At 28.4% G+C, this 12091-nt stretch overlaps 1 protein-coding gene across 1 annotated transcript; it reads left to right on the forward strand.

Annotated features, from left to right (window-relative positions):
- Positions 1–267: 267 nt before the first annotated feature.
- On the forward strand, positions 268–9997 carry LOC106685915 (UBA-like domain-containing protein 1). Its single transcript, XM_014428918.3, has 4 exons — positions 268–503; positions 1137–1193; positions 5599–5698; positions 8390–9997. The coding sequence occupies exons 1-4, from the start codon at positions 396–398 to the stop codon at positions 8479–8481; spliced, it is 357 nt and encodes a 118-aa protein (XP_014284404.1). The 5' UTR covers positions 268–395; the 3' UTR covers positions 8482–9997.
- Positions 9998–12091: the final 2094 nt, after the last annotated feature.

The raw sequence follows: 12091 nt of genomic DNA on the forward strand, positions 1-12091 counted from the left end.
GAGCATTCTATTCTCCGAGAAGATGAGATTGGCCTTGCCAATTAGGATTATTGACCTTCAGAATCGAATTCGAAATTAAAAATAAAATAGAGCTAAGTCGAAATTAATGAGAGGTATATGAGAGAAAAAAAGGTAGGGGAAGAAAAGAGGGGCGGTAGAGATCGATTGAGAAAGGTGTCTGGATACAGGAGGCAGGGGCCGGTTGTTTACAAAAGCTGCCTGACCTTGTTTGTGTCTGGCGAGGAGGGGGTGTGCACGGTGGAGGGAACAGCGACAACAGAATAGTAGGGGGCGACCGTACAGAACAGGGAACAGCCGAGTCTGACGTCATTCATAGCTCGGGGCATGAGGGCATTTCATGAATAACAACATCAGAGTGGACCGTCTTAGCCATCATGGACTCGTTGCGGGAGCAGGTCATGATAAATCAGTTCGTTTTAGCTGCCGGCTGTGCCAGGGAACAGGCCAAACAGCTCCTTCAGGCTGCACATTGGCAATTTGAGGTAAGTTGCAATTTGTAAACAAACAGATCCAATGAGAAAATGGCCGGCGGCCTAGGCTAATACAACTGCCCGGCCATTGAAGGTCATTTAGGTCTTTCTTTCTTTTTAATTCTTATATTTTGTCGTGAGTCAGCCTCCCTCTGAGGGCCCTAACTGTAAATAAGGGCTTCCTTGTCTGTTATAAAAAATATAACGGTTCCCAGGAATGGAGATCGATGAATGTTATCCTGTTATTTTCATTATACTCCATTCAAAACAAACCAGATTTTTCAGGAAAATGTGTGCTGTCTGCTCCTGACACACAATATGGATTAATATTAATGTTGTTTTACTATACCTGATGAAGTTTCATCCAGCACAATGCATGTGGAATAATTCAATCACAAAAATATTAGCTCGAAAATATATCATTTTAAATTTGCCATAGTTATACTTAATAATTTTAATTTCTACATAATCTTGCTTTAAACCATAATATTTATCCTTAATGAACACCTTATAACCCTTCAATACCCAAATGAACTATAAATTTAAATTATTTTGTTATGGTTTAGGCACATTATATTGATTTAATGCTTGTATATTTTGATCCAGTTTAAAAATTATCTGATGAATTGTTTTAATACTTTTTAGACTGCGCTGAGTATATTTTTTCAAGAAGCAGCTCTCCCACCAACACATTTTGGCCAGGTTAGTTCTTTATGTTATTTTTGTTTCTTTAATTCTCAGTATTTATATATTTTTCTTTGCAACAGCCTCTAAGATTAGTGAACTTTCACAATGGGACTATTGTTCTATTTTTTTTTTTTGTTTCCTGTTCTAAATTAAATCAATATAATTTATATTTGTTTTTATTTTAATGTTTACATTTGATGAGTCAGTGTTATAAATATGTTTGGCCATTGAAACAAGTTGAATTAATCCCTTGGATTCCAAATTAGAGTTTGTTTTCTTTACATTTGAAGTGGGGAAAGTAGAATGGCTTTGTGGCCAATGTTAGTGACATGTGCAGTAAGTCCCCTCATACCAGATACATTGTTGGTTTATGGCAAGTGTCAATGCCCTGTACCTATCACAGGTTTCTACCAATCTCCTACCTCAGCAATCAATATGGAGGAGACCCCATTTATTTTTAAATTGAGGCAATACTTTTCCCCTTTGTCAAAATTAGATTGATTCTTCTTTTTATGTTATTTATTTTTGTTCATTATGTAAGAGGACTTTCTATTCTGCACTTTATTAATCTGAAGAAATAAAATTATATTTATAAACCTTTTTTCATAGATTTTTAGTTGTCTTAGTGTTTTTATTTTGTCTATTTTTAAAAGCACATTGTGCATAATTTTGTAGTTTTTCAATATTTTTTGGATTTCATTTCTTGAATATTTAGATTAATATTGTAGCCAAATACACTTTTATTATCATTAATAAATTGTTTTTGAAGGTTATTTTAAGATTGTGTTGGATTATTTTCAATGTAAGATTATGAGCCCTGTTGAAATGCTAGCTAAAGTAAATGTAAATCTTATATAACATGTTTTTAATTGGAAACTTTTCCTTTGATAATGTTCTCAAACTCCATTTTTTGTTATAAAGATATTGAGTTCTTACTATCAGCTGAGAGTTGGATTATTTATGAGGCATTTATATAGATATTGTTTTAACCTGAATTGGAAGTATTTATGTTCTTTCAAATTAATGCATAAAATTCAATCTATCATAGTTTAAAGTAATATACCTGTTTAGTCTGTTAATAGGTTTTATTCTTAGTGATGTTTTGATAACAAACATTATGAAATATTTGGAAACACAGTTTTTAGTCCTTATCTCTTGGTTCGGGATAGTAGGGAACAATAGTTGATAACTGTATAGAATTTATCTTGCTTTACCACGAATGTATATCTTTTGAAAATGTCATATTTCCTTTTCATATTTTTATTTTGTGTTATTTGAAGACTTGGTTTTTTAATCTCGTGTACTTGTTTAGAAAAACTACCAACAGTTTTCTGTTTTATAGTTTACATTTTTCTATAAATTAATTTGGTAACTAATGTAATAATAATTATAAAATAGCAAGGTTGAAATGTTCTCTAAATGAAGATTAAATATAATTAAGATAAGGTTAACTAGGTTTTGGATGATGTTAAATCAAATCATGCTTTCATCATCAGCATTGTTGTTTATCTTCTTATTTTATTATTTTTTCTGAATTCTGTGAAAGTTTCCATACCAAATTATTAAAAAAATATTAAAATGTTATTTGTTATTGTTTGAAAGATTTTGTTTCTTTAATTTAAATATGATCAAATTAACTCAAATGTGCACTAGAGTGTTTTAGTTTCACTAAATATTTGTAGTGATTTATTATCATTTTATTTATTTTTGTAATTTTAATATCCGAAATGAGACTTTTAAACAGTTAGTTTGACTAGGTATAGAATTAAGTGAAGGCCTAAGCATGTCATTTAGGCAGCCTGCCAGACATTGAGTCTGTCTAGGAAAAGTTCCTTGTGCTAAATCTTCCTGTCTCAGCTTACATGCCCATCTTATGCTTATTTAGATTTTTTTTTCTGAGTTGTTTCCTTTGACTTTTTTTTTTTTTGTTTACTATCAAAACTAAGTAAATGAAAACTCATTGTTGACAATTTGAATTCTTGGTCAATATCAATTGTTTGTTGAAATCTGTTCATTAGTGATATCTGCTGTTCATTCACTTTGTGATTTGCTATCATTTCATTATTTTTCAACTATTTTGGAATTTTAATAGTGTTCCCTAGCTGGTACTATCTTATTTTCTCATTCATCCTCAGACATATCTTTACTTCTGCTGACACTTTGTGATAAGCCTTAAATAGTTTGGCCCCGTTTACTAATTCTTTTTTACCTGACCCATATTCAGGTATCTTTTCAGGATGCCAAAATGATTCCTGTTTTAGAACATACATTATTTTTGAAAGATCTTTAAATAAATGAATTGTTGTATTTGAATACGGAGTAAATATTATTTATTTATGAATAATAATAGCTTTATTATATTAATGTTTTGTGAACCTTTTTTTATTTTATAGAACCTAACTAGAATTAATAAAAATAAAACAGAGAAGTATTAATAATGAACAGAAAAAAGTATAAACTTTCTCTGTGGATATTCACTTCTTTCTATCAATCAAATTTGTCTAAATCAATCTTTGTAATGAATGAATATAATTGATGTGTAGTCTCAGGTAAAATCTTCTATTTAGGATGTTGTGAATTTGCTGTGCTCTGATTTATTGTGGGCCTGTTATAAATTTTGACTGACTTAGAGGGTAGAGGAAGTTTAATCAAATTGGTAAAGGGCATAACAAAGTTTGTTATTTTTACTACAAAAAAGAACAGTGTCTTTACCGTGACTTTTGGCTTATCATTTTTAAATTAACTTTCAACAAGTTTATTAGAATAAAGAAAAGCATTATCTGATTATAAGAATAAACAGAAGGATTATCAGTACATATGAATAAACAGAGGGATTTTGATAGAAAAGTGAATTTGAATAAGATATTGACAATTTCTATACCAGTTACTACAGATAATCAACTACCATCTAATCTCTTAATATTGGTTATTATCTGTAATCTTGGGATTTTCAATTAGCAAAAGTAGTATATTAACATAATTAGGTATTTAATTTATTTTTATGATTATCAGTCTTAATATGGTTCTTTAGCAACAAAAAAAAATTGATATTGTAAGTTCTATTTTTAAATATTATTAGTTTGTATTTTATAAGTTAAAATTTTAGTAATTTAAGTAATGAATTTTGTTGTTCTCTTCATTGGTTTAACCTTGATAAAAAGTAAAAACAAACTTCTAAAGAATTACTGAATATTATTAGATTTGTTATATCGGATTAATAATGATTAGGTTGTATAAACCTTATCTAATATGTGCCTTATGAAAATTTTTTTTTTCATTAATGACATCAAATGTTTTACTTTCTATCCTAATGACGTCTGATGTTTTTGTATCCAATAAAAATTTGGCTTTTTAATTTTTCTGATGCAAGTTAGTTTTGTTGGTTTGTCGATGCTTCAGTATTCTCAAGTAGTTAAAGTGTTTGCTTAAAATGACTTTTACTTTAAAAATTATTGTGGTATTAGTTTTTAGTGTATGACTTTATTCTTATTTTAAAATGTAAAAATAATAATTAAAATCTAAAATTCTATTTTTTTTTTATTACATTAATTGTTCCATTTAAAAATACAAAAACATTGTAATAATATTTTGAAAAGTTGATATGTATGTAATAAATATAGATTCAATGTTTATTAAAATTATTTTACTGCCTTTGTGTTATTCATGTTATCTAAAGTTAGTTTTTAAGGTTTAAGATTATTAAATTTTTTGTAAGTCAAAGTCTTATTATTAAAAAAAAAAGTGTGCCAAATGGGAAGGTTATGATGCATTTCCTTGTACCAGTTTTCATTGTAATTCTTCGTAAATGTTTGTTTTTTTGATTCATTTGTAAACACAGATGAACAAACATGCGAGGCTATCTGAAGGTATACTAGATTATTACATATGCTTCGATCTTGTTAACTTTTTTTAATTATTTCATTTCCTAATTAACATCAATATGTTTAATATAAGGGATGATTCTGATATTGTTTTTATTTATTCTATTTTTAGAGGGGGGGGGGTATTATTTTTATTTTGTGGAAATCTAAAAGAATAGAAATATAATTTGGAGGGTATTCACAGGCATGAATTGGTGGTAAAAAGTTTTGATAGCTTTTGGTTACTAATATCTTATTATTATAACCATTGTCAAATAAAAAGTTAATGATTACCTTAAAAACAATTTAGCTTACCCTTTATTTTTTAGTGTTTTAACAGAATTTCAATGATTTTTTTTTTTCCGTTTTATTAATGTAACTTAATTAAATATTAATTTCAAAAACAATTTTATTTCTTCAAACTCTTGATTTACCTCTATTTCTATCACAATGTTTTTTTTGTTATGTATTCCTGTGTTTGCATGTAAGATTTTGTTATCACTTAAATAAATATATTTTTATTATATACTTTATAACTATTAAAGATACGGTTGTTACAGATTTGCACACCATGCAATACACCAGCCACACCTCCTAATTTTCCTGATGCATTGATGGCTTTCTCTAGAATGTCTACATCAGATAAGCCTAGTACACCAGGTATGGTTAATGTATAATTAACTGTATCTACCTTGACTGAATGATGTAAATAAAATAATGAAAGAAAAAATGTGTAATTTGTATATAATCATGTTTGTGTGTGTCTGCCAATACCTACACAATTTTAAAAAATAAAATATGTACAGTTGGTTTGCATATTCTTAATTCTGAAGTATTTATATTAATTAAATTTTTTAATTGAAAGAATTAATTACCTTTCAATGTGCTAATTTAGGCTAAAACTGCCTGCAGAATTTTGTTAACTCTAATAAAAACAAGTTTTAAGTGGTTTTATTTTGATTTAATAGAAATTATGAGATTATGAAAGACTATATGTTTTATATTGCTAACATTTATACCTAATATAAGTCATAAAAATAAGCAGGGTATAAGCCAATTACACTGGTCACATAATTCCTGTCATCCGCTATTATCACTGAGCTAGGGATTACCAAGACTTGATAGGAGCACCAAAATAGCAATGGGAAAAGTAAAAGGTTATGACATATATGAAATCATACACTTTCAATGTAAAAACATTCAAAAATAGTTCATTCAATTTATTTTGATTCTTTAATGACTTATAATTTGAACAAAAAGTGCAAATTATTAAACTATGAAATAGTTATACATCTAAAAATAATGTTTTTGTATGATTAAAAATCACCATATTTTTCCTCTGTCTTGTTAAGTGACTGAGATAGATGCATACAACACCTCTGATTGACCTCTTTTGGAAATAAACTGGCAAATGCTAATGTCAAGTACCTAAGATCATATTGAAGTGACTAAGCGCTAAATTTGAAAAAATAGGCTCGGCGATCTCTGATAAAAAGTTCTATTACATTAAATATGCTTTCTTACTTCAGAAGGCAGAGAAGCTTTGTATTAATGCAGGAAATAAAAAAAAAATATTTTCCCTCAGAATCAGATATTTTTTTTTCACATTTTACATTTTAAAAAATGGTATTTAGTATTGATGCGGTCAAAGACCATTGATACACACAGTCAATCAGCAATCTTCCAGTATTTTACATTTTAGACAACAAGAAACAAAGCTGGTTCTGGTACCTGTTTGTAGTCAATTTCGCATTCAGGTATAAGTTACCATTGATCCGCTTTTGATGAAATTTTGCGAGTTATCAAATTAGTTTGTCAAATTCTATCATCTACTTTTGTTTTTAGGTATGCAAAAGTGTTTTATTTGATATAGCTTTATTTTCATTAAAGTTTGACTCACAGTTGAAGCAAGCAATGTTGTGTAGAAGTTTATTTATGGTCTTGTCAATTTTTTTTATTAAATTTCATAAACTACTTTCACTTATCCTTGCAAATAACTCCTTTCTGTACACATCTATATTTCTAAAAAGGCTTGTCCTGCAGATTTTATTCTCAAACAACAAATCGTTCCGAGCCATACACACTGTTCGACCAAGCCGATTTCAACTTTTGACTCAGTGTTGTAATGAGCTATTTAGTTAAAATATGTATATAGATATTTCTTTTTCCCAGAAAAGTTAATAATAAATAAGTTTCATTTCAAAATAAAAATCAGTTTCTAAAATTATTATTAAACATATAGTTATTTGCTGTTTATGCCATGAAGAAAAAGTACTTCACTGAAAAAAAATAACCATTTTTCAATATATCTTTGTAATCAATAAGCAATGAATTGTTTACACTTCATCAACTGATAATCACCTTTTGGTTGCCAATGATTATTGTCGTATGGGGCGTATGCTCCTAACTATGTCAGTCATGAGTGGCCCTCTACCATAAATGGTTAATAAAGTGTTTAGATCAGGGGTGGAAGGAAGTTAAAACATTTGGCTATAAATCAATTATTAATACAATAAATATAATTATATTTAAGGGCAATTATTAATACCGTATAAAACATTATTATTATTATTTTTGTTAAAACCTAGATGAATAGGACATTTAACTATATTTAAAAATATGAGTTATTTAAATTAAAAACCTGTCTTTTGAAAATCCCATAATAAAAAATACTGTCTTACAAAAAGGATGTAGTATACTCATAAGTTGTGTAAAAATCCATTTGGTCATCATAATTATTAAGGCATTATCTCATTTTTTACTTAGGTTTTTTTTCAGTTATTTTTTTGTCAGCTTAACATTTACTCTTAAATTAAAATAAATCTTTACAAAAGTGATTTTACTTTCTAAAGTACTATGTCTTTATTAACTGATAATATATGTGTTTACTACTGGTGCTGGTACTGGTATTTGGTGGGGAGAACAAGTCCGGCAAGTGGGGCTAGTGGTCTTTTTTGCCAATCCCTGACGGCTATCTGAGTTGCCACCGCGTACTAACCAAGGTGGGGGTGTCAAGATTCATTCTTCGGGACCGCCGATTTTTTTTTTTTTTTCTCTCTAAAAACTCATTAATATTTTATCACAGTTGTTAATGTGGTGCCATCTCTGCCAGGAAAAGCGCAAAGTAATGATCAGTTCACCAGCAAATGCGAAATATCGGATGATTATCAGCTGAGAAATGATGTTAACCTGCATTTTTATGATTTGCCATTTTGAAGACAATGTTTTTAATTTTTAAACCTTGGAAATTAGCTATTAGTTTATTAATTGTTGACTATAATTTTGAGGTTGTGATAATGATGAATAAGGCTGTGAATTAGATTATGATTAATTTTATGTTTATTTTTACAGTTGTTTATTCAACATCACCAAAGCAGCAAATGCCTTTGCAACAACAGTTCCCAGCCTCAGGCCAACAAAGTACTCTCGGAATCAACAGATAAGGAAGTTAGATAAACAACGCTTCGTATCTTGTTTAGCCGAAAAAACAGATGTTTTGTTTTGGTTTTTAATTTTATTTTTGTTTCCTCTTAATTTTTTTTCTCGGATAAGATGGAAGAAACCGTCATGTTGTTGACAATGTTGTGGGTTGAAGAGAGAAAATTATATACAAGAGCAAGAGAAGAAGACAATAAAATAGTGTTTTATATAGTCACTTAGAAAGTTATACCTTGTGTATATATTGTATATGGGAAGCGAGAGTGAGAGATACTGTGTTGTGCGCGAGACACAAACGCTAAACCGACTGTTATTTTTTTATTTAGTCTATTTTAATGTTTAACTATTAAGGATTAGTATTGTTTTATTTTAGAGTGCTTACAGAAATTGTTGTATAAAGGAAATGAAAAAAAAAGTTTAAAAATAATATAAAGATTGAGGGAGAAGATTTAAAGTGAAAAGAGTTTCGAAAAAACTGTTTTCTGGAAGAAATGGAATAAAAAAAGCAAAAAAGGTTGAAAAAAATCAAAAACATTTGTAAGTTGTTCTGAATGTATTGTTCCCAAATGATACCCTGATTAACATTATTCATATTCCTAAGTCGTATCAACGGTGTATTATCACTTCTCATGACCGTTGAATTCCTAAATATTATATCAGTGGTATTAACTCTGATCGCTTTGCACAAGAAGTAATGGTACCTATTGTAATCATAACCATTGCGTTCTTCAATATTGTATCCATTGCGGATCTGCCGACTTCCAGTTGAATATACTTCTCTATTTATTTGTTTTGTCGACGAAGTCAGCCTTTTGATTTTATTTTTATTCTAGTTTCCATATTGTGTTTAATTTTAATATATATATATGTGTATTTAAATCTGTGATATGAACCATTAAACAGATGCCTCTTCTTTTTTTTTTTTTTTCAGTTTTCTAAACAATTATTTGTGTTTTTTTTGTTATCTCTTTGACACAAAGCTTTTGATTTTATTTACAAAAGCTTTAGCTTTATTAAACATTAAGTAAATGTATTTATGAATTTACCACAGCACCATGAAATGTGTGCGATATATGTACCTAACATTCGAGGTCTTATGTGTAGATGATATTGATATATCAGATATTTAACATAAATGTTAACTTTTTAAAAAAAAATCATTGTTTTTTTCACAAAGTTTTTTTATCCAATAATACTAGTAATAAGAGCCGAATAAATATTGAAAGGCTATGTTCAAAGGTAGAGCCAACATTTTTTTTTTATCCATAGAATTAATACACTATCAATATTTAAATTTTGCATAAAATGTATTATAATTCAATGTGTCATTTTTGCCCTTGAAAAATCTGTACGAGATTGCTCAACTGGAAATCTGCTCATTTTGTGTAATCTCTATTATCATCAGTTCTTGTCTCATTTGTAATTGATGTATCGTTCATTTTAAATGAACTAAAGTAAAATGATCAAATTGGGATAAATCCATTTTTCTGTGATTACTAATAAATCCTTTAAAAGATTTAATCATTCATTTATTCATCCAATTACATTATATGTTGGTTAGGTATTTAAGCTTAGTTATTTCTTTATTTTCAAAAACTCATGTTTCACAATTAGAAGTAGAAAATGCCTTTGTTTTCAAACCCTTGTATAGTATTCATGAAGATGCAGTTATAAATATTTATTATTCAGAGAAAGTTGTGCTGTACCTTTTTCTCTTTTAGCAACATTAAGAGATGAAATCAATAATTTTTAGTGCAATTATGTTTATAAACTGCAATTTACTGCTGAAAAAGTGTTTTACTACAAAAATGTTTTAGGTTTATAATGCACATCGTCATATTAAATAGGAAATGTAGGCAACTGTGATCCTTAAGAAAAATGAGTTGAACTAGTTTTACTTAGTTTTCCGAACATTTTAGGTTTATTCTTCAAGAACTAATAATTTCACTGCATAATTATTTTTATTATGTACAACTTTTAGTATGGCTGTTTATTTTTTGCATGGGATTCTTTTTTAATTATTGAATATAATTAAAATAAAGGAAAAAATCCCTTGGAAAACGCTGCATTAAACCCAAATTTAAAATAAAACAAAATAATTTTTTTTTTTATTAATAACATTTATATGTACTCTCCATATTTTAGCCACTTTTTGGCGCTTTCCATTGGCTGTTTTCAAACTTCCTCACCCAGTTATGTTTTTATATATGTTATTCCTGGAAGTATTTAATTTTCTACTCTTTTTCTTAGCTGTTCTTTTATACTAGATAATTTTTTTTCCTGGTGGTTTGCCATCTGCAATGTATTGATCAATATTATGTGGCAAAAATAGTAGTTGTGTAGAATAGAACTATTACAAATAAAAATATATATTTTTTTAATGAAAGGATTTTTTCTCTTTCAATAAATTTGATTGATATTTATCATATTTGCTCTGAAATAAAATTCAATAACACAGCTGTCCTGATGATACCTTGCACAGGAATGTTTCAATATAATTTTAGGATGCATTCTAAATTAACTCTGCGTACTTTCGTTACTTAGGCTGACTGCATTGATTACTTTCTGTTACATTCCCTGTATAACCTCAGCCATGCATATCCTGAGTCCACATTGCCTAGTGGTATATAGAGACATTGCTTAGTCCAACCCTCATTACTGATCAGTATATGATTGGAATGTACTTTTATATTAGGAGGTGTTCTTATTATCACATTGGATTCCTAAGTTTTTTCTTCAACCAATTGAAGGGTCAGTTGCCCAAGTTACAAAGCCCTAGTGTGAGGTGGGAGGATTAACCTATTCTGCAGATGATATTAAAAGAACTAGATAAATAATAAGTACAGTTGGATGTGTATCTGAGTTCGAAAGTTGACAGTTTATTATTATTAGGCAAGAGTTTTTATTATTTTTTTCAGGAAGTTTTCCATATCGAGCTTTCATAAATTCAATAAAAGAAAAGTTTAACACTAATCAATCTTAAAGTTTTAACACTTCAGGAAGGAACTTAAATATGGTTCGTGAGAATTGAATAAGAATAGAAGTTCAAGAGTGCTTGTGATTGAGTGGTTAAGCTTATTAAATTTTACTTTAAAAAAAAATTGTATATTCTTAAGGTCATAATTTTTTTTACAAAAGCTTGCAACTATTTATTTAACACATGAAATTACCAACTCAAGATAACTGTAGTTTGAAGGTTTCTAGAAATGAGATCCTAAATTTTAAAAATTAGTATTGATTATCAACTAAACTAGGCTCCAGCTTTATTCAATGTTTTAGTTATTCATTAAATAATGGAAAAGATGGGGAATACCATAAAATGTTAAAATAGTATAAAAACGTAAAAAAAATTATTTGTTCAATTATTAATACTAAGGATTCAGACATCCCACATCATTGGGAATTATATTTAAAAATTAAATAAAATGAGCGCTTGTTACTTTTATTAATATATCCTTTTAAATCTTTGGAATATAGCTACCGATTCCATTAAAATTCTTTTCTGACAAAACAAAAACTTTCTTTTTTCTTGTGGAATAGATTTTTCCTTATGACTACAGTGATATATTTGAAATTGGACTTCAAGGAATAATTTTGATCTTCTCATCTGTAGCA

The sequence above is a fragment of the Halyomorpha halys genome, unplaced genomic scaffold (assembly GCF_000696795.3).
Source record: "Halyomorpha halys isolate HHAL.00 unplaced genomic scaffold, Hhal_1.1 Scaffold755.1, whole genome shotgun sequence".
Lineage (NCBI taxonomy): Eukaryota > Metazoa > Arthropoda > Insecta > Hemiptera > Pentatomidae > Halyomorpha > Halyomorpha halys.